At 38.8% G+C, this 24,572-nt stretch overlaps 1 protein-coding gene across 1 annotated transcript in view; it reads left to right on the plus strand.

Moving 5' to 3' along the window:
* Positions 1 to 24,572, plus strand: part of DIP2B (DIP2 disco-interacting protein 2 homolog B (Drosophila)) — a 232,157-nt gene that overhangs the window by 169,175 nt on the left and 38,410 nt on the right. Inside the window, 13 exon segments of the mRNA XM_010857815.1 lie at positions 3,050 to 3,247; positions 4,656 to 4,747; positions 6,711 to 6,821; positions 8,381 to 8,504; positions 9,115 to 9,224; positions 11,754 to 11,856; positions 13,008 to 13,072; positions 15,623 to 15,716; positions 16,193 to 16,312; positions 17,770 to 17,884; positions 18,576 to 18,715; positions 19,321 to 19,457; positions 23,179 to 23,259. Of these exon segments, the coding sequence (XP_010856117.1) occupies positions 3,050 to 3,247; positions 4,656 to 4,747; positions 6,711 to 6,821; positions 8,381 to 8,504; positions 9,115 to 9,224; positions 11,754 to 11,856; positions 13,008 to 13,072; positions 15,623 to 15,716; positions 16,193 to 16,312; positions 17,770 to 17,884; positions 18,576 to 18,715; positions 19,321 to 19,457; positions 23,179 to 23,259 (1,490 nt within the window).

Consider the following 24,572-nt stretch of genomic DNA (forward strand, 5'->3'; position numbering starts at 1 on the left):
TTTAAATCTCAGATGAAAAATAGAGGGAGAGGAGGGAAAGACAAGGAGATAACTATGGAACATAGAATTATCCTTGGAAATAAGTTTTTTAAAATTAGGAACAAGCACATAATTTTAAAAATTATTTATATTTGTCATTATCTTAGAGTAGTGTCAAATTCATCCTCAAAAGTTTGCACATTTTTTTTTATATATATAACCCAACCATTTTTGTTAAATCAGTCAGTCAGCACATATATAGATCTGTTTTAACATGGTGGATGGTGGAAAAGGTTCATGAAAATATAGTCATTTCCTTCATGTTGTTTCCAATTTAGACAAAACAGACACTACAGTCGAAAACTGAGTTCAGTCAATAAGTATGTATCAATTGGTACTGGCAACTTGGAGAAAGGAAGAAATCGGTCTCATCTGTATGGTTGGGGAAAGCTCCCTCGAGAAAGTGATGAGTGGTTTATTCACCCAACAATTTAAAAAATATTTAGGGATAAAATGAATCTAGAATTTAATAGAAGGATTGGGAAGGAACTATGTGGGGGCATAGAAGGTGGCCGTTTGATATTAATAGTTATTAAAGGTGGGTGATGAATAGATCTATCTAAAAAAAGCCTTTGTCTGAAGAACTGAGCCTTGATAGCTTTGCAGTCCATTTTTATGTCCTGAGACGAAGAACAGACTTTGATCGCATCAGACTTTAAGGGAACTAAGCATGTTAGTAGACTCAACCCAGTCTTAGCCCATTTGGTACAGCAGAAAGCACCAAGCCACATGATGTATGAGCTTAAGATGAATTTCTCTTTCTTTTGGAGTCACTAAACTCACTGAACTATGGTCATCTTTCTTGATGAACAGAATTTTCAAGTGTCTATGCCAGTAATAGCCTCTTCAGTCTTTTTAGTACTGTGTGTTCAGAAGGCAAATGAAAGTCAAAGTCTAGTAGGAATCATACTTGAGCAACATTCATTGGCTGAATAGAGCTAACAGCTTCCCACTAATGTTAAATAGGCAATGATTTTTCATTTAAATGACAGTTATCTTTGGAAGAGAAAAATACCTGTATGTCTTTGGAAGTCTGCAAGAGTATGCCCCAGGATCTGCAATGAGGCCTAATGGATGGCAATAATGTATAGACTTTTATGACCAAAACTATGCTTACCATATATACAGCTTGTCTGTAAGAACAAAACTGTTTATTTAGAATCACCGGTGTTTATTTTTATAGTTAGTTGGTTTAGGGTCTGGGAATATGCAAATGTTATTTACCTAGGGTGGTGAGTTGGAAAGTGAAACTGTTAATTTTGTATCAGTATAAAAATGAGTGAAGACATTTTAAGTTTTCCCAAATCTGTCATTAGATTGAGCTTTAACATGCATCTCATTTCATATTTCATTTGCCCTTCTAATACTTGCTGCTCATTCCATCCATTCTCTCTTCTATGCTCCTTCTCTCATCTCCTGTTCACCTGGCTAATCCCTGCTTTTCCTTTAAGACTCAGCCCAGGCATTACCTCCTGCAGGTGGGCGCCCCCGTCCTCTAAGCTAGGAGGCGTGGTCCTCTTGTGCCCTTTCTCTTCATATCTTTGTCATGCACTGGCCGTGTGTGCTTTGCTCTGTGTGCAGGTGTGCTTCCCCACTGCACGCTGGATGCTCCTAGAGGGCAGGGCTCTGTACTGCTTGTACCTAACAATAATAGAAGCAATAGATGTTTGTTCAAAGGATGATACATGCAGCATTTATCTTCTCAATGTTTATCACATCTTACATACAGAGTTGACATTCAGTGAACACTTGACTTTTTGTTCCATATGTAAATTATCCTTCCTGCTATGAAAATACAGGAATTTTTTTTTAAGTTCAAGCAATACTTGTTTATTGTAAAAGATTAAGAGGACTTTAGTTTTGTCTCTGTGAAAAAGTATGAAATATTATTCACGCTCTAGTTTCTGGAATTTACCCTATTATAAATCTACTGCTTAAAAAAATTTTTTTTTTTTGCCACACTACATGGGATCTTATTTCTCCCATCAGGGATAGAATTGGGGGCGCCGGCAGTGCAAGCACTGCGTCCTAAACACTGGGCCACCAGGGAATTGCCTAGTGCTTTTCTTTTTTCTCCCCCAAGTTCCATTCAATTTAGTTAACATCGATTAACCAACCATTATATATTAGGCACTAAAGGCAATGAGAAGAATGAGAACCATGTCTTCTCCCAGGGAACTCTCATCTAAGAGGGAGAAAACCCTCTAGAGTAATAGAAGCTCTTAAGTGTCCTCAGTGCTTTAATAAGAGTGCACTCACGTGAAGTGTGGAAGAACTAAGGAAGGAATGGCCGGGCGGCTTCCCAGGGAAGGTACATCCTAAGAAGGATGAGTGCACATTCACCAAGAGGCAAGGGGTTGGCCATAGGAGATGTGCGCAGAGGTGTGGAGACTTGGAAGGAACATTGTCATTCATGGCCCTTGTCTTCCTGATTCCAGTAGGTCGCTATTGTATACCTGTTAACTATATTTGCATTTTACAGATGAGGAAAAAGGAGGCTGAGGTAACTCCTTTTGCCCAGGGTCACACTAGTAAAAAGTGAATATAAGCTTGGGTTTCCTGACTCACAGTTCCATGGTTTTTCATTAAACATAACCTGGTGAGGTAGATCCTGGCTCTCTAACATTAGACACAAACTAAAGATTTTAAAACAAGTTTACTAAAAATAAAACAACAACCAAAAAATAAATAAATTTACTAAAAATTGTAAAAGTACTAAATGCAAATTTATGCTTTGTGCTTTTTTGTTTGTTCGGGGATTTGCTTTGTCAGGGTCAGAATTTATTGCATAAAATGTATTAAATAAGGTTTTACAGTTATGTGGGGAAATGAATTAAGGCCCAGTTTGTGGATTACTGTTTCTAACAACGTCCTTTCTTTTCTCAGTGAGTTTAAGCCAGAAAAAGGGAAAGGGAAATATTTTAAGATTAGAGACCTCAGTTATGTTAGCTGGTATTTGTACTTCAGATCTTATGTTCATATAACCTGTTGGGGTGTTTTTTTGGTACAGTACCTCAGCCAGACCCTAACCAACCCAAGCCTGAGGGACGGCAGATGACCCCTGTGAAGGGAGAACCACTAGGAGTCATCTGTAACTGGCCCCCTGCTCTGGAGTCTGCCCTGCAGCGCTGGGGCACTACTCAGGCAAAATGCCCCTGTCTGACCGCACTGGATGTAACAGGGAAGCCAGTTTACACTCTTACTTATGGTGAGTTTACATGAGTCCAGCTTCCTTTTCTCCTAATAAGCTCTTCAGATTATCATGGGTAATTTATTTTTTTTTATCTTGCTATCTAGCGGTTACTGTATTTCAGTAGATCTTTTAAACTATTTCAGTGGGATCCTAAGCTCCTAAGTATAGCTATTGCCAAATATTTTCTTTTGCTAAAGTGACTATTGTAAGCAGCTGTTACTTAAAAGAAGAAAGAGACTTTGTAGATTCACTGATGTTTAAATACCAGGAGAGGATTTTAGGAAGACATTTGGGCAGGATTAATGGTGTATGGTAAAAATCAGTTTTATCTAAAAATTGAAGTTGATTACTTTTCACATCTTTGTCATTTACTTCATCCTGCCACTTGCACATAATAGGCACAGGCTTCTATAATGATCAGAGTATCAGTACTTTTCCATTTAGTTTTATAGATTTTTAAAATATTTTTATTATGTTTTCTCTTAAATAACAAGAAGAATGGATTCAACCTGGGCTGTGCAATTTTGTTCTAGTTTATTCAGACAGATTCCTCTTTCCCTTCTAAAGTAGTAAACATTGTCCACAGACCTCCATATAGACTATTTTAGAGAAGAAAAATGGTTTTATTTAAAGAATTGTACAGATTGACATGAGTTTTCCCCTTTGATGCCTCTCTGAATGAGTTGTGTATAAAACTAACATACCTGTGCAAAGTAAAATGATTTCTCTTTCAATTTCTTCATAATCTAAAGTAAGAATTTCTAAGGTGGTTGGGAAAAGGAGCAAGAAAAGGGGAAGAATAGACTTTCCTCCCTAACGTTGTTTTTAGCATTCATCTCAGGACCTGTATGTTAATCTCATCCATATACCCTTCAAGAAAGCAGTGAGATTTTTACATGTTTATTTAACATCTGTGAATATATCCGCATGTTTCACATAATTTCCATTTCACTGAAATGTAGTGGTATGGAATATGCAGTCATTTGAGTCATACTTCTGCTTTGCAGTTACTTCAAGTATTCAATACCATATATGTAAGTGGTTCTTCAGAAAAGGCTTAGAAAGAAGTGGTCTTCTGATTTTCAGTCTTGTGATAAAAAATTGTTTCCTTTCTTTTAAGTATGATCAGCTTGCATCAAATTATTCTACAGATAGATTACATCAGAGAAGAATATGAAATATTGTCTAGAGTGAGCTTTTGGTGGTTTCCTTTTTGCTTGCAGACAAGACTGGCTTTCCTAAATTAGAGTGAACGTAAAGCAGTTTTTGTGGGGAAGGCCTCTCTGTGTGTAGAGGGTGATGCTTGTCTAATGTATCATTTGCCGGTGACGGATATCTTATTCATTGTGCTAGTGAACTGAGTGCCTTCTTATTAAAGCAGACCTGTGTTTTTCTACATGATTATTTTCTTTTCTTTTTCCAGGAAAGTTGTGGAGCAGAAGTTTAAAGTTGGCCTATACACTGCTTAATAAACTGGGGACCAAAAATGAACCTGTATTAAAACCTGGAGATAGGGTAATTGTTGTTGTTGTTTTCTTTTTTAGGGAGGTGATGTTTTATTGTTTTCTAGCATGCACATTCTGGACTTTTTTTGATGTACAACAGCACAATTTATAAAACTGTTATTCTTAGAAATTGAAAATCATTTGGGTTTTAATGTACAACAGCACAATTTATGTAACTTATTCTTAGAAATTGAAAATCATTTGGTTCCAACCCAGGTTATAATTCTTGCATTTATAGTTTGAAAAATAGTCACATGTCTCTTTCTGTGTAGCTCCTAATCAGTATACTGTTTTAAGGTACTAGTGAAAATAAAGAGAAACCTAAATCTTTCTGTAAATAAATATTTCAATATTTGGACAACAACAGTAGCAATCAAGATTATTCTTTGATATTTTTCTTTGAAAAATGCCCCATAAAACTTTAAAAACAAGTTTTCTGGGGTTTTATGTAGACAGGGGATGAGAGTTATGTTACTTCTAAGGAGGAGCAAATTTACATCATTATTTTTTCTTTAATGAAGGTGACATTAAATTTTATTTAGTATTTAGAGGTTTTTTACACTTTCTAAATAAAAGTATTTGAATCATCAAGCATTACTTTTCATTTGGAGTTGTAGAATAAAACACCCAATGCATACACAACAGAATCCTTCTTAGTAGGCTCATGATTACAGAATCTCCTAAACTAGCCTTTTAAAAATTCTGCATCATGGCAAAGGGCAGCTAAAGTAGACTTTTACTAATAGTGTGACATGTGAGCATTTCATAATCTTCACTGAACCCTAAGAAGGTAGTTTTGTGTCTTCCTAATGACATGGACACTTGTGTGCAGGAAGGAAATGGGTTGTTTAAATGTCTTTTGGAGTTAGTATTTTTTTAGAACTCTGGAAGGTTCCCAATTAAACTTATCTTGGGAGTAAGTTAAGAGAATTTGAAAGTGAGAGAAGGGAAGACAGGTGTCCAGTGTTATAATTAAGTTTCAGATGTTAATCTGTGAGTATCCAAACCAAGTAACAAGCTCCGCAATGATCATGACTTCTGTCTTTTTGCATCTCTTGAGGAAATTAGGGAGAATTAGTTGTCCCTGTGATGCATTACAGGTGAGATCACAGGTCTGAACATATTATGGAGGTTTCACTGTTTACCTTTTTTAAGTGAATTAACTTTATATTCATAAAGGTTTCTACCAGTGATGCTTAAACTCCCAAATGCCTTCTTGCTAGAACACTTGCAGTGTTGGTTAAATTGGTAAGGATCTAATGCAGTGAATTTGTTAAAAAGTATTTGGGAATTCCCTGGTGGCTCAGATGGTAAGGAATCTGCCTGCAATATGAGAGACCCAGGTTTGATTCCTGGGTTGGGAAGATCTCCTGGAGAAGGGAATGGCTACCCACTCCAGTATCACTGCCTGGAGAATTCCGTGGACAGAGGAGCCTGGCAGGCTGCAGTCCATATGGTCTCCAAGAGTCAGACACGACTGAGTGACCAAAAAAAAAAAAACCTTAGGTTTGCTTAAGGTTGTAATTGAGTTCTTTCATTCTTGTAGGTTCATCTATGAGAGAAATAAGACTTATTCTTTAATATGCTCGTCTCTCTAGAGAGATTCATCACATTTATTTTATTGCTTTAACCCTGCACTAAAGTAAATTACCTTAGGTTTTGTAAGTAATTAACTTACTACTTAAGGTGAGTTGTTTATTGCTAAATCACCAATAGAATTAAGTGAAAAATTTCTTATGGTGATGATGATAAATTACATTATAGTCTCTAAATTGTGCCTTGTATAATTGTAGGAATGTCAGATCCTTTTAGATTTGTGCATCCTTCTCAATAACTTAATTTTCTTTAGGCTATTAAATAGTTTGACTTACTGTCTTCATGATAAATATCATATATAAATGTACTACTTAGAGACATTGAAAGCATTGGTCTGCTTTTATTCCTCTCTTATTAAATGTCATTATGCCTTTTAGGTAGCCCTGGTTTACCCCAACAATGATCCGGTCATGTTTATGGTGGCCTTTTACGGTTGTCTCCTGGCAGAAGTGATTCCAGTGCCGATAGAGGTACCTCTTACCAGAAAGGTAATGCTGCTTGATTTAAGAGGAATGTAGCCTGATGTAACATGGCAGGCATCGAGGTTCTTGGATCAGTTGACTCAGTTACAACACTTAAAGGGGATTCCCTGGCTGCTCAAACAGTCAGGAATCTGCCTGCAATGCAGGAGACCTGGGTTCAGCCCCTGGGTTGGGAAGATTCTGTGGAGGAGGGCATGGCAACCTACCCCCGTATTCTTGCCTGGAGAATCCCATGGACAGAGGAGCCTGGTGGGCTACAGTCCATGGGGTCCCAAAGAGTCAGATATGACTGAGCGTCTAAGGACACACCACAGAACACTTAAAACAGTCTGACCATTTTCCTAAGTACTTAACTTCACTTTCTAGAAACAGGGAAGTTGTAGAAAATTTATTTATGAATATTTTCAAGTTTCATGAAAATAACCTGTTTCCAACTAAGATAGAATTTTTATAGTATTATATATATATACCACTTAAAAATTATGGGGACATACTTGACTTTTCAACAATTAGCTTTTATAGAGAGTCCCACTCTTGCTTCAGAGACTGTAAGTAATCCACATTTAGTAGGTGGAATCTTTCTATACGAGCGTTTTCCTTAACATCTAAGATTTCTGTTAAGTCCAAGTGTGATGCAGTGATGTTGTGTTACTACTCTGGGATATAGAATTTACTTTGGCAACACATCAGCCCTACTAAAATGAAGCATATGTAGCAAATGTCAAAGTTTTACCAAGTGATTTCTCCATGAGCTGTTTGACTTTAATTTTCTCATGCAGTTTATTATTGAGAGTTGATGGTAAAGACAAATATGGTGGAAACTGTAGATTTACAAGAAAAGAATTTTTTTTCTGAAAGGAATAAAAAACAAAATGAGTAGCATCCCTGAAACTCTGGTTGATAGAAGAAAATATCTTTAGATTGGTCAGGAAATCATAGGGTTGTTCTTAAATTATTAAGTTGGCAGTGTTTATGTGGGTTCATAATGATACTTTTAAGATGACATTTTAATGGAAATGCTTTAGGCTGTATCTTTTGGTTTTATTTCTCTACTGCTGTTGTAAGGCTTAAATCTACCTCCTTTAAAATAGAATAAGAAGAAGTATATGAACTTGGGTATAATTGTCCATTTACTTTCATTGTAAATTTGGACATTTGGTGTCCATTTATATTATTTATTTTGTTCTGACCTGAATTGCTTTCTTTTTGGATTTGAGGTTATGGCTAGGTCAGGACAACTTAACCATGTTCACTTTTATTTCATTTCCTGAGATTAATTTAGAAGAGGAGCATTGCTGACCTTTGAGTAAAATGGCCACATTTGGCTGGTGGAATTCATCGTTAGCAGCGTCAGATTAATGAAACATGGTTTGCACTCAGGAAATCATTGTGCTGTAGCAGTTATTTGGAAGAACATATTGTCACTAGATTTTGACAGTTGCCAGATATCAGGGGGATTTCATGAATGTATTGCGCAAGTGCCAGAGCATTACTAAGTGTCAGATTTTGGGCTTGGGTATGCTCACGTTCGCTCCCCTACCATGTTCATTATCTTTTCTCCACAGGATGCTGGGGGGCAGCAGATTGGCTTCTTGCTAGGAAGCTGTGGTATTGCCTTAGCTCTTACCAGTGAGGTTTGTCTAAAGGGATTGCCAAAAACTCAGAATGGAGAAATCGTACAATTTAAAGGTTGGTAATATTTGCACCTGATTTATCAGTTAAAAACTAATGCTGAGTGCTTTAATTAGTGTTTTAATTTAATAGTAGCTAAGTATTTAACATATTTTCTTATTTAATTCTCACAGTCTTATGAAGTAGGTACCATTATTATCCCCATTTTACAGGTGAGGAAACTGAGACACAGAGAGGTTAAGTAACTTGCCCAAAGTCACAGCTAATATATGGCAGAGCAGCGATTTGAACCCAAATCTGTCTGATTCCACAGCCCACACTCTTAACCTTTATGCTGATGGTTGGAAAAGCTACCACTCTGTTCACTAAAACTAAATGCTACATGTAGAGACAGAGGATAGACCACTAACCTCAGTGGACTTCCACTGCCAAATGGACCTCCCAGTTGTTGAGGTAATGTCAAGGCCTGGTGTTAGCATATGGAACGGTTGTGCTTTTGAAAGAAGGTATAAATGTCTGATGATTTATCACTAAACACTAAATGAGGTATTTTCTTGGTTATAAAATGATCTTGATTTGATCTCTTGATATTTAAAATGGCCAATTCATTGTGAATTCCTTTTCTGATGGCTTAGGCAATTCAATTTTTATTTTGGGTTTGGTTTAGGTTGGCCCCGGCTCAAATGGGTTGTAACAGATTCCAAGTACCTTTCAAAGCCACCTAAGGACTGGCAGCCCCTCATCTCACCTGCTAGCACAGAGCCAGCATACATTGAGGTAAGTCCCAAGTCTGGGACATACATTCTGGCTTTTCCTTTGGCTTTGGTTGAGGTCCCATAAAATTTAAAACTAACTTTTTGCAGTTTTAATGTTAGCAGGTCCCCTTGGTTTGTTAGATTGCCATCTTTTGCCCCATAAGATGCTTTCCAATGGCCCTTCTGTCCCAATTATTTTGAGCATAACTACCTATTCATGAGAATGACAACAAAGAAATTGACCCTTGTCATGTAAGAAGGTTACAGAAGACTTTAAGAAGTTCAGAGGTTTAATAAATGATTTACTAGCGGAGGTATTTCTCTGCTGCTTTGGGGATGGGAGTGGTAGGGGTGAGGGGGGAAGTGAGAGACTGAAGAAATGAGGAGGAAAAATAGCTGTGCTTGAAAAGAACAAATTTAACAGATGAAGAGCAAGAAGAAACAGATGGCTGGAGTGTTTGGTATTGAAGGTTATTGTGGTTGCGTGATTGATTGATGACATAATCCAGTTGAGAGATTAAGTCCTACTGCATACCAGGCACCAGGCCAAGTGCTTTAAATGCAGTATCTCAGTCAATCCTCACAAGTACCCTGTGAGGTGGTGGGGTGAGGGGGCTGTTAGTAAACCTGCTTAGTAGCTAAGAAGACTAAGACTCAAACTAACTTGAGTCACCAGCCAAACGTTTGTCTAAAAACTTTGACTCAAAAATGACAGAGCTGGAACTCAGATTCCCGTCTGTTGCACTCTAAAAATTGTGCCCTCAAGTACTCTGCATCTTGCTTGAGACAGTGTTAGTAAATGTTCAACAACTATTTGCTAAATTAATGAATAAACATCCATAAATTATTAAAAAAAAAAAAAAAAGATTTTGGGAAAAAATGCCCCCAACCGTGAGCCCTGGCTTCCTTGATAGCTCAGTTGGTAAAGAATCCACCTGCATGTAGAACTACTGTCCTATACATTTCCAAGCTTCTGCTGTTCTGAAAGAACTTGCAGTTTTCATTGGAATCCTCTTATTATCCGTAGGACATTGCTAGTGGGTTTCAAGTGTCCTTATAGAAAGTACAGCAAGAGGGACTTCCTTGCTGGTCTGGTGGCTAAGATTCCACTCTCCCAGTGTATGCCGCAACTAAGAGTTTACATGCCACAACTAGAGATTCCACATGTCACAGCAAAGATCGAAGATCCTGTGTGCCGCAGCTAATACTGGTGCAGCCTAATAAATACATTAATTTTTTTTTAAAGTGATGGCAAGAAAAGTTTTCATGGGTGAGGGGTGGAGAGGTGGTGTTGGTTACATTGGGTTTCATGGGACTATGGGTCAGTCATGGTGAAGAATTGACCCTCCAAGTCTGAATCTCTGGAAAGAGGTCTGAGCTGGAGATAGAGAATTGAGAGTCATCAGGAGTGTGGTACCCTGATGGATAGAAGTGAAAAGAGGGCTTCCCTGGTGATACAGTGGATGAGAGTCTGCTTGCCAGTGCAGGGAACCTGGGTTCAATCCCTGGTCTGGGAAGATTCCACATGCTGTTGAACATCTAAACCCATATGCCACAACTACTGAGCCTGTGCTCTAAAGCCCAAAGCTGCAGCTGCTGAGCCCACGTGCCGCAACTGCTGAGCCTGTGTGCTGCCGCCACTGAAGCCTGTGCACCTAGAGCCTGTGCTGTGCAACAAGAGAAGCCCGCACTGCAACTAGAGAGTAACTCGCAAGAGAAGCCCACACACTGCGACTAGAGAGTAACTCGCACTCTCTGCAGCTAGAGAAAGCCGGTGCACAGCAACATAGACCCAGTGCAACCAAAAATAAATAAATAAATTTTTTTTAAGTGAAAAAAGAGGAGGAAGAACAGGACTTTCAGGGAATGCCAGCATTCAAAGGATGAGCAGAGAGAGTGAAGGGAAGGGAGAGAGAGAATGTTGAACAGGAAAGAGGAATATCACAAAAACCAAGAAAGGACAAAGTGTCAAGAAAGGTGTCAGAAATTACAGAAAGGTCTGATACAGTGAAGTGTGCAATATATGCTTTTGATTTAACAATAAAATAAAAAGTGACTGATCTTGGTAAAAAGCAACTTGAGGAGGATCGAGCAGCTTCGAGGTAAAAGCGAAATTACAGCTGACTGGTCTGGAGGCGTGAATAGGCCGTTTCCCAGGCTCCGCTCCCCGCCAGGAGCCGCTGATAGACTAACATGCCTTTGGCTCTGCTTGCTGTGTATTTGATGCTGTGCTTCTGTTAATGCAGCCCGAGTCACTTGTTTGTTTCAGCTGCTTTAGCAGCCACTTCACGCTGATTAACTAATTAACTAATTAAACTTTGAAGAATTTTTCACACCTGCTTTTGTTGAGCTTTGTCATTCCCTAGTTCTGTCTTTGTGTGATTGAAGTTTCGGGCCCAGTTGCCTAGCCTCAGATATTTATATGAAGTGTTAAATTCAGCCCATTGTCATGGTTTTTCTAGGTCTCATTTATGGATTCTAGTTTTGTCATTTGAAATAACCCATTTTATTGTTTCTTGTGTTTTTGTTTTCTGTGGTTTTTTTCTCCTAGTATAAAACAAGCAAAGAAGGGAGTGTAATGGGAGTTACAGTGTCCCGCCTTGCAATGCTGTCTCACTGCCAAGCTCTGTCCCAGGCCTGCAATTATTCTGAAGGTCAGACTTCACCCCGTGACTGGCTGCACTGTGAGCTCAGATCTCTGTGACTGCGAGCCCTCTGCTCGGTGACTGGACTCCAGTTAATGACCGCATTCAGAGGGAAATGTTCTAAGACACATTCTTGGCTCGCTTTTGCTTTCTTCTTTTTCACAAATATGCTGTAATTTAAAGGAACGAAAATTCTGGGCAAACCAAATATGTAAAGAATGATTTCTAGAGTACAGAAATAGAGAGCTAATTAAATCCATGTGTTTATTAGCTGTGGAATGTCAGGTACCTTCCTCTCCCCATGCATATAGAGCTGTCACCAGCTGTAAGTTTGGAGTTAGAATCAAAGAAATTCTGCTACCAAAAAGCACAGATTAAAACACAAAATGTATTCTGGATTGTTGGACTTTAGATGTGTTGATAGATACGCATAATGATGATTTCCCTTAGAATGTTCTTCACAATATTAATTCTTTTAGTGTTTTATTTATTTTTCATAGAATGAAACAAGTTAATACATGCTCCTTATGGCAGCATTATACAGCCACATTCTTGTTTGGTTAAAAAGTATATATATATAATAAAATCAATCAAAATATCAAAAGGAGTTGATTGAATTATCGTATAGTCATATACTGGGTTATAATCTGAGGTTTCAAAACTCAGGTTCTTAAAGATTGTTTCAGTATATCATTAAGTGGAAACAAATCAGATACAGAGCAGTTTATGCCAATTTTGTTGTCAGATATCTATTTCTATACAAGTATATAAGCTTAGAAGCATATGTGCATGCATATAGATACGATATATAGATTTATACATATACCACCATTTTTTATTTTCTCTAGGAAGTATAATTTTCTACATATGCTTGTGAAACTTCTGAAACAAACATGTGATCCTTATATAATTTGGAAAAAATTATTATCTCAAAGACAGTGCCTAAGTCAAGGAATTCCAAATTCATTGTGTCATCTGTGACCGTGTCACCCTATGATCACTTCCCCAGCCAGTTTGAGGGGACCCTCATGTGATCAGAAGACCCTTAGAGCTTTTAGTGGCTTTTTAAAAGTACAAAGTCGGTTGTTTAATAGAGGCAAGTGACAGAATTTTGCTACTTAAACTAAAGATAATTTCCTTATGTTTTTTTCCTGTTACAGGAGAAACAGTGGTAAATGTTCTAGACTTTAAGAAGGATGCTGGGCTGTGGCATGGCATGTTTGCGGTAAGCTACACGGAATCAAGAGCTTGATTGTACTTATGATTCAGATCATTGTGTGTACTGTGAAACCACAGCATCTCACCGTGTCTGTATGAAATTTAAGCTGCCGAAAGATCAGTAGTATTTTCCAGGGGAATTTAATTTTGTGATACGAATGGTAATTTTTTTTTAAAGGAGAATGTAATTCTGTTTTTTCTTCATTGTGTGGTTGGTCATACCCTTCATGTAATAGTATGTAGAGGAACTTAGGATCCAAAATTTTTAAAATATCTAATATGATAGCTCAAAGCTTAAAATATTCTATCTGTGACTATATGTTTTTCAAAGAACTCTGTTTGAGTTACCTCTTCTCTTTTCTGAAGAAAAGATTACCTAAATATATCTAGGACTTTGAAGCTGTGGTTAATAATACCTAACTTTCTGTTGGACAGAATGCTTGAATGAGTCCATGTTGCAATGAAGGAATATTGTAAACAAGGTAGATCAGGCTCCTTTCCACAGGAGAGGAACAGGTACCATGCGAAGGGAGTTAGAAAAAGGTGACTTCCTCCCAGCTACGGTCTCAATTTTTATAAAAGAGGTAACAGTTGAATTGGACTGAGAAATGAGTAGGATATAGTGATATAGCAGAGAAGGCAATGGCACCCCACTCCAGTACTCTTGCCTGGAAAATCCCATGGACGGAGGAGCCTGGTAGGCTGCAGTCCATGGGGTCACTAAGAGTTGCACACGGCTGAGTAACTTCACTTTCACTTCTCACTTTCATGCATTGGAGAAGGAAATGGCAACCCACTCCAGTGTTCTTGCCTGGAGAATCCCGGGGACGGGGGAGCCTGGTGGGCTGCCGTCTATGGTCATGAGTCGGACATGACTGAAGTGACTTAGCAGCAGCAGCATAGTCATATAGAGATTTTTGGGAGGGTGAAAATGGAGGGAGGCATTTCAAGTGGGAAAAGTTTCTTATGGAGCATTTTGATTAGGAGGGAGGAGAGAAGAGATACAGGACCCTCAGGACCTTTGAGAGTGTCTTGTCCAACTTCCTCACACATTGCAGGAGACTAAGAAAGAGTAGGAAATGAAGCCCAGGGAAGAAGAGTGTTTCCCTTTTCTCCCAGGATCCCTCAGATTAGTAAAAGCCTTATTCCTTGAGCCATACATACTTTCTAGCTCTTCTCTGAAGTCCTTCCCATTCCCCTACCCCCCTTTTTTTAAATCAGAATTAAGAAACCCTTGTGAGGAGTTAGGATCTTCTCTCTGTGATACACAGAGCAAGATAGGGACATGTGTGAAGAACTGGTTATAAACACCATTCTTCCCCTGAAATCCAAGTTTGTCACCATAACTGGAAGCTTGGGGGAGGGAGGAAAAAGAGGTTTGCAATGGTATTTTGGTATCTTTGGACCGCTTAGGTGGTGCACACAATGGCCAGTCTAAGTACCAAGGCTGGATCTCTTTGGGGACGGGAGTCCTGGGTGTGTTCGGCAGGAGAGACACCAAATTGCATGACCCTCTCAGATTGTTCAGTTCCATCTACCCAAACACCTAACAGGTCTAGGCAGGATCTCCTGTAAGTGACAGGTAAACTTTGCTTTCCTGCTTTGGAAGACCCAGCCCTTTGTGGTATGTAGTATGTGCTTATGCTTGCATAAGCATGTTGAAGGAAGGCACTTACAGGGTTGGAGGGCAGTTGGCAGTTGTCTGTTCGGTTTAAAAAGCACGCATCCTGTGACTCAGTGGTACAACTTTTCGGTACCTACCCTAGAGAAACACTTGTGCACGTGCTAGGGAAATGAGTATAAATATGTTCCTTGAAATGTTGTTTGTGATTGTAAAAAGTTTGTCAACAATAGGGAAATACCTAAGTAAACTTGGTATAGTCATACTATGAAATACTGTGCAGTGGGTTAAAAACATATATAGATCTCTTACACTGATAGAGTAGATTTCATTATGTTTCGGGCTTCCCTCATGGCTCAGACGGTAAAGAATCTGCTTGCAATGCAGGAGACGCAGATTTGATCCCTGGGTTGGGAAGATCCCCTGGAGAAGGAAATGACAACCCACTCCAGTATTCTTGCCTAGAGAATCCCATGGACGGAGGAGCCTGGCAGGCTACAGTCCATGGGGTCACAGAGTCAGACGCGACTGAGTGACTAACACTTACACAAATATGCATAGATTTAGCTCTAACACAATTTAAGTGAAAAAAAAAGGCAAGTGGCAGATACATGTATAGTATGTTGCCTTTCATGTTAAAAACACTTTTCTATTTCTGTGGGGAAGAATATATATATAGATACCTATAAACATGAATGGAAGGATCCATGGCAGATTCTTAACAGTGATTATCTCTGAGGAGGAGAGGAGGGAATCAGGTTTGAGAATAGGTAGCAAAGGAGGCTTCAACTTTATAGTTAATATTTTAGACTTTTTTCAAAGAGCATTAGTGTTTGAGTATAATATGGTTAAAATTGTTAACAGAGTATCAATTCAGTTTTAAAATGCTAAGTGTGTATTAGATATTGATTACTTTTATCTTTCTTTGCTTTTCAGAATGTAATGAATAAGATGCATACAATTAGTGTACCCTACTCTGTTATGAAGACCTGCCCTCTCTCTTGGGTCCAAAGAGTACATGCTCACAAAGGTAGTTACACATAGCATCTAAGCTTTAATTATGTGACTGTTGGAGATTTCAGGGCTTTTCAAATTGGTCTTGTAGAGACATACTTCTATGCCTTGGAACCTTAACAGATTTTAGAATTTGGTTACTATAAGATTAGATATGCTGTCTAGTTCATCTCAGTTGGTGTCCTTTCTGAAGAACGGAGATGACTGTGTGTGAATCTGAGCCTGAATTAGATTTATTGGATGCTCTGGTGTTCGATCCTTCCTTGGCTTGGGTATGAGGCCCATCTGTAGGTCTCTGTGAGCAAGGTAGTCATGTGTCCGTCAGTCACTGCCGCCTCAGAGCACCTGGCATCATTTCTTTGAGACCTTTCTTATTTTCTCTTAAGTGCAATTCATGATTCCTAAAACAAATGAAAATGTTTTTACTGTAGCATATTAATATCTACCAGATTTAGCACATGTGTATTAACTTTACCCCTTTTGCATTTATAGCCAAGGTGGCTCTAGTGAAATGCCGAGACTTGCACTGGGCTATGATGGCTCATCGGGACCAAAGAGATGTGAGCTTGAGTTCCCTCCGGATGTTGATTGTGACGGATGGAGCTAATCCTTGTGAGTATTTCTGGAGTGTCAATCTGGGAATAGCCTTTCCTTTGGTAGTTGAGGTTTTCGTCCCCTTTCCATAAGCAATTTTTTTGTTTTTAAACATCTGTATTGAGAGAGAATTCACATATCATAAAACTCACCCATTTAGAATACAGTTCAGTGGTTTTAGCATGTTCATAGAGTTATAACACTATCACTACTGACCTGAATTTAGAACATCATCATCCCCAAAAGAAACCCCATACCCATTAGGCGTCATTTCCCATTTCCCATCCTCTGTCCCTTAGCCCCGGGCAACTGCTAATCTACTCCTTGTCTCTATATATTTACCTCTTCTGGACATTTCACATAAATGTAGTCATGCTATATGTGGTTTTTTCTGACCAACTCCTTTCACTTAGCATATTTTCAAGGTCCCTCCATGTTGTAGCCTATGTCTGGACTTTATTCCTTTATACTGCCATAAAATATTCCTTTGTATAGATATATTACATTTCATGTAGTCGTTCATCATTTGATGGATCTATAAGCTTTGAAAAGCACTCTGTTCTCACTCACTTAGATCCTTTCTCTGTCATGTAACTAAAAAGAGCAATGAGGAAATAACTTACTATAACCAAGTGTCTGGACTTTATATAAATTCCCTGTCAGCAAATCAGAAGAGTTCACAAAAGCTTTTAGAGACCTTACTGTGTTGCCTCCTTTTCCCAACAAGCACAAACATCCTGAGCCTCCATAGGGTAGACTCAGGTGGAGCATCAGACACTACTGTGTTCTTTGCCATCAGTGAACTTTTGTCAGCAGTCACAGTGATCATTCTGGTATAAAACACAAGCCTGGGACTGACCTTAAAAAGAAACAAGTTAGTGAGTACACGAAAAGGATGGCGCTGAGCCAGAATATTAGTAATGCACTGGCCACAATGGAGCAGTGGCTTCAGGAAGAGTTGCTTACTTCCAAACCAGCTGCCTGTTGCCTGCAGTACACCTCTGCTATTGATTGGGCAGTTCAGTAGGAGCAGCCGTATTCCACGCTGTAACTTTAAATAGTGTCAGTGACCTTTCATGGGCTGGACAAGCATTTGTTTGTCCTTGAAACCTGTCAACCACCTCAGAGACGCAGTAAAATACTTGCACAGAATTAATGGCTTGCCAGGTGGCTCAGTGGTAAAGAATCTGCCTGCCAATGCAGAAGACGCAGGAAATGCATTTTCAATCCCTGGGTCAGGAAGATCCCCCGGAGAAGTGAATGGCAACCCACTCCAGTTTTCTTGCCTGGAAAAAATCTCATGGACAGGGTCCTGGTGGGCTACAGTCCATGTGGTCACAAAGAGTTGGGCACGACTGAGCATACACTCACACAAATGATGTACAGATGTGTCAGCTTTCTGTTCTTTACCAGTTTCCTGCAGTAATGAAAATCAGACTTTCAAGCTTTCAAGTTCATCTGTTTCAACTCCTCAGGGTCCGTGTCATCCTGTGATGCCTTCCTGAGTCTGTTCCAAAGCCATGGTCTGAAACCTGAGGCCATCTGTCCATGTGCTACTTCTGCCGAAGCCATGACTGTCGCAATCCGCAGGTATCGTTCAGAATGTTGGTGCTCTTGATGGATGTTACATCTCTGATCAAATGTGCAGAGTTGACTGGGTGGTGACAAAGGGGTGAGGTCTAATTTTCTGCTTCATAAGCCTGAAAATGAAGATGACTTTGTAAAGCAGTTTGAAGCATCTCATTTATTATTCCTACTATTGCCCTAAGTGTAACTAGGAAACTGAAATTTTATTTCAGCTGTTCTCATCTTCTATTTGTGAATTTAGTTCTTTTTCTCTCTTCAGAATCCTTAGTATCTTAGACAAGAAATGTACTTGATCATAGCTTACATGTGGATACTACCTGTACAGTAGTACACTCAGGCCAATATGTTCTTTTAGTAAACTATTTATTTATTTATTATTTGGCAGCAGAAGGTCTCAGTTGTGGCAAGTGGAATCTAGTTCCCTGACCAAGGATTGAACCTATGCCCCCTGCATTGGGAGCATGAAGTCTTAACCACTGGACCACTAGGGAAGTCCTCAAGCCAATATATTCTTAACAACCAATTAAATTTTACTTTTCCCCCATGCTTTGCAAGTATTGGCAGATTTTTAGTAGAAAAAATGAGGATTTTTGTTTGTGTGGTAGCCAAAGGAAATTTTTCTTTCTTCCATGTTCATACTTTTCTCTTAATAGCTTTTAATTTGACAAATTTGATAAGTTTATTTTGTCTTCAGACCTGGAGTTCCAGGGGCCCCTTTGCCAGGAAGAGCCATTCTCTCCATGAATGGATTGAGCTATGGGGTAATACGGGTCAACACTGAAGATAAAAATTCAGCACTGACTGTTCAGGATGTGGGCCATGTGATGCCTGGGGGTGAGTTCTCAGGAGCGCCATTTGCTTTTCATAAGATGTGTCTTTAGAGATAGCGGAGGCTGATGAAATGCGATCCAAAACCAGGAATCCAAAATTTAATACTTAGACTCTTTGTAAGAGTCTTACCTTCCAGCAGAATTGGGTGATTTAATTGTGAATGTTTCAGTTACAGTTGTTCACATGGGTAGCTAAACACTAGAGTGATACTAAAGTAGTCTGGTTTTTCACTATAGTTACCAAGATGTTGGGCCGACAGAAAGTTAGAGTACTCTGCTTCCTGTGTGTTTGAGTTTGATCTGTGTAAGGGTAAATTAATTTAACCCGTTTCTTCAGACTTTGCAGTCATTTTTAATGTCAGTCTTTAAAAGCTTCAGTCTGCATCTATTGTATGTTTTGTTTGCTGAATTTAAAAAATTACCTTCAGGACCAAAAGATGGAAATTTCAGATATACCTATACAGTGTCAGGTCTCTCTTTAACATTCCTATTTGGTATTCTAACTTAATGCTGCTCGATAAATGGGAAACTTTCCTGGGTTCATTAGGATGAGGCTGTTTTTGTGAAGGTTTTCCAGGCTGTTCCTTGACTGTGTTTTCTGTACCCTAGGGATGATGTGCATTGTGAAACCCGATGGACCTCCTCAACTCTGCAAAACAGATGAAATTGGAGAAATCTGTGTCAGCTCCAGGACAGGAGGCATGATGTACTTTGGGCTTGCTGGGGTGACCAAAAACACATTTGAGGTACTTGATGTTCACGTTGCATGGGGAGAATGTAGGGTCAGCTATGGCCGCTGAGCTGGCTGATGGGAAATAGACCATGTAGCAGTTGGGAGTATGTGCTCCAGAGGCGGGGTGCTCGGGCTCCAGCCCTGAGAGCCACGGCCTAGCCAGCCCTGGGTGAACTGCTTAACCTCTCTGCCCACTTTCCTTCTCTTTAAAATTGAGTAATCATAGTATCTACCCCAGGATTGTTGGTGAGAACCAAATGAGTTAATGTTTATAGAGTGCTTAGACCAGCACCTGGCACGCAGAAAGTGTTCTTGTTTATCTCTTAAAAAGTAAGAGTTCTCACGGAAACACCCTGGTCAGTGTCCCATGGTTTGAGCTTTATACATTAATTAATTAATTTTGGCTACTCTGGGTCTTCATTGCAGCACATGGGCTTTCTCTACTTGCAGTGCTTGGGTTTTTCATAGTCGTGGCTTCCCTTGTTGCAGAGCATGGGCTTTAGGGTGCGTGGGCTCAGTAGTTGCAACTCCTGGGCTTAGAATGGCATGTAGAATCTTCCCGAACCAGGGATCAAACTCACGTCGCCTTCATTGGCAGGTGGATTCTTAACCACTGGACTACCAGGAAAGTCCTGTAAGCCCCAAGGTTTAATTCTGAGAGTGCAGTGAGAATGGATTCATCTTTCAAGAGTAGACTCAGGTTAGCCAAGCTTGGAAAGACTGATGTATTAAGGCAAATGTGCTCCAATAAAAATTAATTACAAAAAATAGATGGATGTAAATTGGAATGCCAGCTTCCTAATGAAAAATGAAAACCTGGTCTGTCACAGGGGCAGATTGCTCTGATTATTCAGTCTTTCAGTGAGAGAAATATTTATTGAGTGCCTTCTGCGTGTCTGGCACCATTTTCCATGCTTGTGGTACGTCAGGAAAACCCCAAAACTCCTCAAATAGCTCATTTTTCAGTGAAACTAGCGCATCATTTTTCTGCAGGCAGTTCTGCATGTGAAGCCAAATTGTAATGAAAGTCTGCCTGGTGAGCCTGGAAATCAGAACAGGCATGATTAATTGTCTGTATTTCCTAACTGGGATTAACCTGCCTCAGGCTTCCTTTTAGGGAACAGAGAACTCCAGTTTGTGGGCCATGTTCCCTTCACATTAAATAGGGTTTATATGACCACTGCCGGTTTTCAGTTCTTTTAGCTTCCCCTTTGGGCTTCCTTGATGGCTCTGATGGTAAAGAATCCGCCTGCAATGCAGGAGACTCAGGTTCGATCCCTGGGTCAGGAAGATCCTCTGGAGAAGGGAATGGCAACCCACTCCAGTATTCTTGCCTGGAGAATTCCATAGACCGAGGAGCCTGACAGGGTACTGTCCATGGGGTTGCAAAGAGTCAGACACGGCTGAGCGACTAACACTTTCACTTTGCTGTTAATCCAGACAAGTGGTTCTTAGTCTCACTATGGTATGGCACATCTGTCTGCCATCCCATATAAAAATCAGCACATGTAATTATGTAATAATAGGTGTAAATGGCAGGAGAATCTTATCTTTATGTGTGGTGTGGTGGCTGAAAAAGGTTCCATCATCTATGTTTACACAGCCTAAAATGATATGATAGAAATTATAAAATATTTAAAAATTGTTTTAAGTAATTTATTACTAAATTAAATTTAATACCATCTTTTATTACCATCATCATCATCATCACTACTACATTCTTGGCTTACCTTCAAAAATTGTGACCACAACAACAACAACAAAAGAAAACAAAGCAAAAAACAAGTTGTGACCAATTCATAAACTCTTAAAGCACATGTTCACTGCCATTCTCTTGGCTTATTTTCACAGGCGACTATCTTTGCTAAGGGTATATACATTTTACTAATTCCAATCTCACCTTATTTCTCTCTTAAGTGCTTGAACTGCATATGTTTCCATCTGAGTTTTTCTTCATTGCACTAAATAAGATTCTCAAGCAGTGTTTGAAGTTACTAATAATATTTTAATATGTTCCCCTATGAGGGCAAGTGCCTAGCCAAAATTCTCAGATTTAATACTAAGCTTCTAGGTCCATAGTGATGAAGAAATTTTGAAATCTGCAGTAGGAATTTAATGACAGTGAAGTGGAATAAAAATCCTAACCAAAAAATAAGAAAACTATTGCATTGATTTTGCAGATTAAAATTTTTCTAATATTTTTCTTACTGCATTTTTACATTTAAACCCTATGAGAATTTTCTAGTGTGGTTAATACTTCACTAGAAAAAAGATCTAAAAATGGCTGGTTAGAAGATAAAAGTGAGTTTTAAAAATAAACTACTGGTAGGGAATTCCCTGCTGGTCCATTGGTTAGGACACCTCTCTTTCACTGTGGAGAGCCGGATTCAACTCCTAGTTGGGGAATTAAGCTCTTGGTGTGACCAAGGAAAAAAAGCTTTGGTGAGAAAAACTTTGTAACACATATGAATACAAATAACTAATTTTCCATTGTCATCACTTACTATTGATATGAGGCAAATGAAACTCTCCATGCCTCACTTTCTCATCTGCAAAATGAAAATATTCTGTCTCACAGGGTTTTCTTGATTATTTCTAAAGTATTTACACCTGTGCCTGGCACACGATAAGCATTTAATAAATGTTAGGTCTTGTTATAGTTATTCCCTATATAAAAGAAAGAAATCTTAAAAATTAAAGGGAAACATCCAGTCAAATAGAAAAAATAGACAGGAGACCTGACTAGGCTATTCACTAAAGAAATACAAATGGCTGATAAGCAAAGGAAAAGAAATTCATCTGTGTTAGTAATAAAGAAATGCAGTTAAAGTAACAGTGGGATTTCTTTTTTTTTCCTACCAGATTGGCAAAGTTTGGGAAAATTGTTAACATATATTAGCCAAAGTATAGGGAAAGCATTCTAATATGATATTGGTAGAGTGTAAATTGCTATGATGGTTTTGTAGGACAGCCTGTTAAAATTGAAAAGACTGATGGCCTTTGTACAAATGCACAGAAATAGGTACAGCAGTATTCAATAAAGCACGGTTAGTAATAGTGAAAAATTAGAGTGACCTACCTAGCCAGAAAGACTGGTTACATTCTAATAGTCCTAAGTCTGATGGTTTCTTGAGTACAGACTCTGGGCCAGGCACTGTGCTGATGTCTGCAAATCTGTTTACATTCCCTTGATCTTTACCCTAAGCCTGTGAGAGGCATTGGGAGTTCCGAGTTATAGCCAAAGAAACTGAGGTTTAGAGAAATGTAGGCACCTCCTCAAGACCCACATGACTAGTAAATGGCAAAGCCAGACATTGAATTTTTATCTGACTCCACACACTATGTTATGTCATCACCACTGTGATGGTATATTATAGAATTCTTATACAAAGGGAGATAGATTTACTATTACCAACTTGAAAAGGGATCCAAAATACATACACTATGTGAAACACATAATACGTGAAAAAAGCAAGTTACAAAACAGTGTGTATTATGATCCCTTAAAAAAAGTCTCAATATATTGTTCTATGAATCTTAAAAGTCTAGAGAGATAAACAACAAATTATAAATGTTTGTTATCTCTTAAGGCGGTAGGATTCCTGGGTTCACTATGTATATAATTTTAGTTTTCAACAAGCATGTATTACTGTTTAAAAGTTCTTAAAAGACATTTAAAAAATTAAATGCTTCTTTTTTTTAAGCTAACGTTTTCACTTTCTTTTGCCTTTTAGGTGATTCCAGTGAATTCTGCCGGCTCTCCTGTTGGAGATGTACCGTTCATCCGGTCGGGATTGTTGGGGTTTGTGGGACCAGTAAGTGATGTTTTCATGTTTGTTTTGGTGCACCTGATTCAAATATTTGTACTTTAGTTCACAGAACAAATTCTTATTAGTCCAAGAGTATTCCAGGGTCGCTTAACTTATATTTAGAGCAGTTTCTGTAAAAGTGTCATAAAGTGAGTAATGCTTATTGCTTCCATTACCCAGATTCATTTTATGCCTTCAAACCAAGACATTATTTTTTACTTTCAAAACTCTTTTCACTTATTCTTGTACATTGCTTTGATTTGATTAATATATTTAAGTAAGTTAGAAGAGTGCTGAAAAAGTTCCGTTCAACAGCAAATGGAAACCATAATAGTGTACAAATCATTTTCATATATATTATCAGTACTGCCTCAGGTGTAACAGAAAATTCTTTGAAAGAAAATAATTTGTTTTTCAGCATATAGAATTTACAGGTCCTAGGTTTACAGAGACAATTAGGATACAAAACCTATTCTCAAAGACCTCACTGTTAGTTAGCTTCATGAGCTGGTGAGAAAGGCAGAAGCTAGAGCATGGAGGGCGTTATATAAAATAATGGCAAGTTTGGATTTTATTTTGAGTCAACATATTTCCTCCCATCTCTTGATTACCTTCATATGCTCTTTTTCTCATTTTAACAGTTCAAGTTGTATAAGAAAAGATCTAATTTTATTTTATTTCCTCCCCATCATTAATAGGTGGATGGTGGGGGTGAGGGCATATCTCTAAGAGAATCACTCTCCCAGAAAGAGACATCTACACCTACTATCTTGACTTAGCACCAAGAAATTCTCAAAAACTGAGCTCCTTTTAGCTTCTCTTCCACTGCTGAGGTCTAAGATGGAGCTCCAGCCATCGCATCTGCATTCCATAAGGCAGGACGGTCCTACTATCTCTTAAGAGAGATTCCCTGAAGCTGCTGAGCAACACTTCTCCTTATATCTCATTGTTGTGAACTAGTCACCTGGCCAAACCTAGCTGCAAAGGAGGCTGAAACGCAGTCTTTATTTAGGTCAGCCATGCCCAGCTAGAAATCCTATTGCTATGAAAGAAATGGAGAAACAGATGTTGGAGGACTAGCAGTGACTGTCTTACTCGCTTTATTTATGTCCACTTTCAGATTGTGCTGGCAATGGCTGATTCTCTTTTGTCTTCTGGGATGACAGAAGGATGGACCAGTAGCTTCTTGAGACTAGAGATTATTCCTTACATAGCCTCATCAGTGTGTGGTGCTGCATTGTACTTAGTGAATCAATGAGTGACATTCAAGTGGAGATGATTACTAGATAATTCAGTATATGTAAATGGTCCAAAAATTT

This window comes from Bison bison, unplaced genomic scaffold (assembly GCF_000754665.1).
Source record: "Bison bison bison isolate TAMUID 2011002044 unplaced genomic scaffold, Bison_UMD1.0 scf7180017864383, whole genome shotgun sequence".
NCBI classification, from domain to species: Eukaryota; Metazoa; Chordata; class Mammalia; order Artiodactyla; family Bovidae; genus Bison; species Bison bison.